Source organism: Protobothrops mucrosquamatus, unplaced genomic scaffold (assembly GCF_001527695.2).
Source record: "Protobothrops mucrosquamatus isolate PMUCROS unplaced genomic scaffold, P.Mucros_1.0 scaffold4753, whole genome shotgun sequence".
NCBI classification, from domain to species: Eukaryota; Metazoa; Chordata; class Lepidosauria; order Squamata; family Viperidae; genus Protobothrops; species Protobothrops mucrosquamatus.
Window position 1 is genome coordinate 33,979 of NW_015390645.1, and position 6,945 is coordinate 40,923.

At 40.8% G+C, this 6,945-nt stretch overlaps 1 protein-coding gene across 1 annotated transcript in view; it reads right to left on the reverse strand.

Moving 5' to 3' along the window:
* Positions 1 to 3,229: 3,229 nt before the first annotated feature.
* The window catches only part of LOC114923595 (interleukin-11-like), a 4,608-nt gene continuing 892 nt past the window's right edge, over positions 3,230 to 6,945 (reverse strand). Inside the window, exons 2-5 of the mRNA XM_029286733.1 lie at positions 6,528 to 6,691; positions 4,471 to 4,557; positions 3,655 to 3,813; positions 3,230 to 3,394 (exon numbers count right to left, since the gene is read on the reverse strand). Coding sequence (XP_029142566.1) covers positions 3,230 to 3,394; positions 3,655 to 3,813; positions 4,471 to 4,557; positions 6,528 to 6,691 — 575 coding nt within the window. The remainder of the gene's footprint in view (positions 3,395 to 3,654; positions 3,814 to 4,470; positions 4,558 to 6,527; positions 6,692 to 6,945) is intronic.

Sequence of the window (6,945 nt, forward strand, 5' to 3'; positions counted from 1 at the left end):
AACCCCCCCCCAACCTCCCTCATTCCCCCTAAAAAAATTTTAAAACACCCCTTTAAAAATCGTCTCAATTTAACATTTTTCAATTCCCTATTTGTAGCCGTTGTTAAGTTAGTAACATGGTGGCAAAGTGAATCTGGCTTCCCCATTGAACTTGCTCTTCAGAGGGTCACAAAAGACGATGACATGACCCCAGGACACTGCAACCATCATGCATACATGCTAGTTGCCAAGCGAATTTTGATCACATGACCATGGGGATGCTTTAATGGTCATAAGTCACTTTTTTCAGCGCGATTGTAAGTTTGAACAGTCACTGAATGAAAGGTGGCAAGTCAAGGACTGCCTGTACAGCCATTATTTTAAATGAATCAATTTCATTTCTAATAACTGAACCAGGTTCTCTCCTCCCACACACAGTGAAAACAAGACTCGTTCGTTTAGACCTTTGTGAAGTTTTATTTCAAATGTAGTTTTCCCCATCTTTTGAAAAAAAAACTTTTTTTATTACAAAAAGGAAAAGTTGGAGGGAAAAAGAGAGAGGCAGGTCAATAAATACTTGGAAAATACTCAAAATAAAATAACATTATTAATAATATTAATATAATAATAACCACAATGACAAAAACAATAATTAATAAAATGACCCAGACTGGGAACAGATAAATAAAAAATAATAAGTTACAAGGATGAATTCTAACGGCTTTATAAATATTAGGGATTATGAAGTATAGGGTTATTGGAAAAAGAGAAGGGTTAATAACAATTTCATACAGTATTAGGGAACCAAATGTTGATGGAGAACAACTACTACTATCCCTGATCAGTGGCTATACTGCTCAGGGGATGATGGGAGTGGGAATCCAGCAATATTTGGAGGCCACAGGTGCCTATTCTTGCATTAAAGAATATTAAAAAAGAAAACCCTATTTAAAAATATAATATCATCCTGGAAGGAAGGATTAGACTTCTGTTCTTATTTCTGCATTGCATGATCCTGTTTGAATTCAACTGTGTAGTGTGGGATATTATTGCGATTTTTAAAATTCTTCTGAATTTGAAGCAATCATATTTGGTCTTTCTTACACTGTATGGCCCAGTTAAATTTCTGGAAGTTAAATGCTGACTGGCTTAACAGCAGGGGGCGCTGCTGCTAAAGGAAAGCAGGAATTCACTTATTTATCCAGGTTTTTATTTGGAAACTGGAACATAATTTCCTATAACCTCAACTTCACTTTTTTCATTCTCAGGTAAATTCCTTTGAAGCAAGAAAAGAAAAAATCACGTTTCTCCATATTTATGTATACAGGGTATTTTTAGAAGTTGCTAAAACGAAAAGGGAAAACTCTGAGATTGAATTTTATATACTTCTAAATAAATATCTCATTAGGAGAAAAGTGACCCAAATGCTTAAAAATTCCCTTATAAGTTTTTCCCCCTGATCTGTTAAACTCTTTCAATTTTAATTGCTTGTCCAGTTAATTGAATCTCCATCAATGTGCATATGAATAATAGTATAGTTGCTTTACTAAAGAAAAAAATATTTTCTTTTAGTAAATGCAGGTTTGAGAGAAACAGAGCAATGCCTCTCCATCTTGTGCTTTTTCTTAATGGATTTATATTTGTAAATTAGTCCTCCACTCTCAAAAAAAATATTTTGACAACAACCTTGCAGCTGCTCTATTAATTTTGTGCGAGGAGCATTCTTTTAAGGTTAATAGGATCAAAATGGTAACTAATAACAGGCTTCAATGTAGCACATCCTGTGCTGGGCTTGCTGAAGATATTAATTCTCTGTTGATTAGTGGCTACAGGTTTTGACCTGAATTGGATATCCTGTAATTGGATACAGAGAAACCAGTAGGGGTCTATTACTGAAAAGAGGATGACAGGTTGAGAAGGTCCAGCCTCCACATGAAGGGTGCACTTCCTCATTTCAAGATATACCGTACCTTTCCTTCCTTTATGCTCCAGAATCTCTAAATCTTTCGAGGTATCCAGGAGTATGCTTTTACGCAGGTTCTTATGCAGGAGCACTGGTAGCGCATTGGTTAGAATGCAATATTGCAGGCTAACTCTGCCGACTGACAGCAGTTCGATCCTGACCAGCTTAAAAATTGACTCAGGCTTCCATCCTTCTGAGCTTGGTAAAATGAGGACCCAGATTGTTGGGGGGGGGGCAGTATGCTGACTCTGTAAACTGCTTAGAGCAGGGGTTCCCAATCCCTGGGCTGTGAGCTGTTTAGAACCGGGCCGTGGAAGTGGCAGGTGAACATGTGTGCACGTATCCCCACTTGCGCAAGCATCAGGTGAGCATATGTGTGCGTGCGATCCATTTGTGCAAGTGGTGGGGGTGCGTGCCCACCGCTCATGCAAATGGAGCTGCATGCGTGTGCTTGCCGGCCGCTCACACGGAACCATCCCCTCTCCCCCCCCCCGGAATGGTTGCGAACTCTGGTTTAGAAAGTGATGTAAAGCACTATGAAGCGGTATATAAGTCTAAGTGCTATTGCTATTGCTCTTCTCAATTAGCAGGATAGCAGTGACTTTCCATGGAAACACTACCCCTAACCTCATGCCCTCCACTTATGTTGAGATTAAAACTTCCACAAATCCCAACCAACATGGACCTGCCCATCAGAAGGGCACCAGGGTACAGATTGGCCTAGACTTATACGGCATAGCTCCTCCCCCACACTGCTCTCCTTAGCATAAACTGGGAGGGCAACATAGGTTGTGTGTCCCTGCAGGCAAGATCAATAATGGCCCAAAAGTTGTGTCTGAAACAGGGATTCCATCACCATTATGGATAATACTGCAAGATTCGTAAATAGTACCCTCCAAGCAGGATTCCCCCTCTACTTGACACAGATCAATGCATATGTCTGAATGAGTTGTATTCTATCAATGGAGAGCAGGAGGATTTAAAAATTTCCTTGAAAAATTCCCCAATTATTTTTCCAAGCCTGCAGGGAGAAGATAAGATGATCATTCTGAGGGAATCGAGAAAGCCGTCTCCTGTTCCACAACATCCCCACAATGTAGAAAAGTTATGAGTGGGTAGGCAAATCTTCTCTCTTCCCACTCCACTGCAACCATTAAAAGAGGAATCTAGTCTCATAGCCTTTCCTTCCTTCTTTGAGCTCTTCTCCATAGGGGATTTCCAGATAAGGGTTCCTGGTCGGTGAAGAACATCTCCAAAACATACTGGACAGTGTTGTTTCTTGGTTTTTCACAATTTCTTCCGGATCAAGACCAGCACTCGGGCTGCCCAGTCTAAATAAAGGTGAAATGAGTGGACAATGGCATGTCCAGCCTGGACAATAGACCAGTGGGTCCCATGGGTCGGGAGGGTTGGCAAAGCATCATTGGGTCGTGTGATATTGAGCCTCGTCATCTGGAGAGAAAAGGACAAGTGTGAGATGAATTGTCCACAGGAAGACTAGCAAACTCAATTTAGACAACTGTCCCCAATGATCATACAGCTGTATGATCTGCTAATTTGGAGCTACCATATTTGGAATGCAAAGATGCAGGAAACCACTAGATGGCAGCAAAGAGACACAGAAAATCAGAATACTTTGCTGCCACCTGGTGGCTGCCTCAAGGTTTGCAGCGCAGATATTATTGTTCTGAGCCTACTCATTTCATCCTTACCACGTGTTCCAATCTTCTAAGGAGGCGTTCAAGCCGAGTGTGCACTGTGCCAATATCATGCTCCATGGGCCACAGCCATGTTGCTGCCTTCTTCAGCCACTCAAAATGCCGTTGGTAGCTTTGCAAATCGGAGGCAAACCGGACTAGACCTGCAGAAACCTGGAGGAAGGGAAAACCATACAGAAATTAGGAAGGAGAATGATGTTGCGGCCCCATCCTTGCCTCGCAACAGAGAAACTGAGATGCTGGGGACATGGGACAGCAACTGGTTTGATATGAGTCTCCAGAGAAAATGGGGAAAAGTCACCAAAAGGAAAAGAAAAGTGGAACGATGATGAAGCAGCCTTCCCCAGCCTGGTTCGACTGCCAGAATTCTCAGCAATAGTTATGCTGTTTGAGGAATTCTGGGAGTTGAAGTTCATATATCTGTACAGTGTCTAGTTGGAGAAGGCTGCTGTCAAGCATCTGAAATCACCCCCAATTGGACTTCTTACAAGTGCTTTCCAGAGCTTGTTGTCCTCCAGATTATGTTGGAATACAATTCCCATGAACCTGGAACATAACCGGAACCATTGTCCAACATATCTGGAGGGGACCATGGTGTGAAAGTCACTATTCTCATAGAAATACTATATTCCAATCAGACAGAAGATGAGCCTTCTCCAAACTGGTATTCTCTAGATATTTTGGACTACACTACTTCATTCAGCACACTCAGAGGGCATCAGACTGGGAAAGACTGGCTTCTGGAAAGAAGCTATGATGCCAGGAAGAATCTTAAAGGGGCACCAGAAAAAAAATGGAGGCTGTTTTTACCTGGATGTTGGCAAGTTCTACAGCATTCATGGATAAAACTGGCAGTGTTTCAAGCTTGTGTTCACCATCTGCTGGGAAATGTTTCTTCTGCACAGGGAACACAAAGAGAGAGAATTAGGAAGGCAAGGAAAGCTGACCTTACTGTTAAAAGGAGGACTAACTTAGCATAATCAAAACAATAACCCAAATGTCCTCCAAGTCTAAGATAACTGATTTTTATTAGAAGCTCAGAGCAGTTTTCTGTTTATTCTTCCCACTCATCTGCCCATTGGTCCATCGGTAGGACAAGTCTCTGGAAAATGAAGAGAATGGCACCAAATTTGGTATGATGGGAAAAACCAGCAAAAGAAATACTGAGCTCAAAAATGGCCTGAGTAAGTCTACAGGCAGTGGAGAAAAACAACCAAGAGATGTTTCACTAATGCAGGGGTCTTCAAACTTGGCTCTTTTATGACTTGTGGACTTCAACTCCCAGAATTCCTCAGCCAGGCACACTGGCTGAGGAATTCTGGGAGTTGAAGCCCACAAGTCATAAAAGGGCCAAATTTGAAGACGCCTGCACTAATGCATCCCTATAGGAGAGGCAGCTGGGCAGTGGCTCAGAATGTTGCCAACTGCTCCATTCTAAGCCCATCTACTTCCTTGTCATGTGACCCAAGAATATATGCACCCTGCTCTGGGTTTTGTTGTGCACACACAAGAACACATAGACACAGGGTATTTGTTATATATTGAAAGAATTCCAGCCACACACCCTGAAGCCTTTCTATAAGTGTTTCTCAACCCTTAACCCTACCTTAAAGTTACTAAGGTTGAGAAAAACTACCCTATCTTAACAAGCTCTGTCTATCTTTCTACTGCTCTGTGAACAATGCCTTTGTAGAAGGTGGCTTTCTTTTTTATGTTTGGTTGCACAATCAGCCAGATGTTTACACTGAATTTGGCATTTTTATCTACCCAAGGACCTTGATAGGTATATGTTGTTTGATGGTGTTAGATGTATGGTTGCAGGATGTAAGCTGTTCCAAGTAAAGCTGCTCTTTGCAATTGACTGATGGTGAATTTGTCAATGATGATGGTGTTTAAGTGGTGCTCCAGATGTTTTGGGATTGCATCCAAGGTGCCTATCACTGTTGGTACTACCTTTGCTTTCTTTTGCCACAGTTGTTCTACTGTACTTCTATTTTCAGGATTAGTATTTTGTGATTGTCTCCAGTTCTTTCTCTTTTGTCCCCAGATATGGCAATGTCCACGATTCAGATTTTTATATATTTTATAAAGGCTGCTTCCATTATTATTTTTATTATCTGTTCACAACAATGTGAAGTCACAGCTGCCAGTTCTTTAGCTGGTGTTGGTCTTCAAACGCATTGAGTTCTTCCCAAGAATTTAGGATGTCATAATGTATCAGCATAGTATATGTGCAGATCCCAGCTGTGTGACCTTTTGCAATTGACAAATGGACATTTTGTCAACCTGCTGATTGTCTAAGTGCCGTCCAAGATTTTTGTGGTATGGCACACAGTGTGCTGATAACCACTGGGACCATCACAGCCAGTTTATACCATAATCTTTCAGTTTCGATTTTCAGATCTTGATACTTTCCAGTCTCCTTTGTCTTCTATTCTACTATTCCCTGGTGTTGCCACATTATCCATGCTTTCTTCTTCTTAACCAGTTATATCTGGCATGTTTGCCATACACTAAATAATAAAATAATCTGGTATGTTATGACCCAAGACTATCAGTCTATATTCAGAAATCCCACAATATTTTAACCTGTTCATTTTTTTACTACTTTTTCAACTTTATGTTCCCATCATTTTTTTCATAATTGGTACATGATAATTTTTATAGATGTTCCAGTGAATCATTTTTGCCACTGTGTTGGTGTATATAATCAGTTTATGGAATCTTGCATGACCTGATGACAAGATCAACTATTTTTTTTCTGTTTCTTTGCTGCTGCATCATCATCATCATCATCATCATCATCATCATCATCATCATCAACATCATCTCCAGTGGACTCTAATAGGGAAGACTGCTGGACTTACAAAGTGTTTGGAGAGGGTCTTGGTGTCCATTAGTAGGTTTCTGGTCAAGGCAATAATGGAATCAAACTCCATCCGGGGGTCTGTGGGCTTTAGTCTGGGATTAGGTGCAGCCCAGAGTCCCTCATACAGACTCAGTAACATCACTACAATCTGACACACGCCGTCTGCAAAGACAAAAAAAACAGGCCAAAGATGGCTGTTAGAAAGCCAGTGGCTATAAACCAACTTTTCCAAAACATCACCTGTACATATGGGACTACCATCTCTGTAAACCGCAGGAGAGACAGTCACTGATAGTGACTCATAGACTGGGACTATTCATGAAACTATGGTTGGGTGTGACTCTGACTTTCTTTCTTTCTTTTTTTTTTTTTTTTTTTAAATTTTTAAAAACTTTTTATTTATAAAACAATTAAAA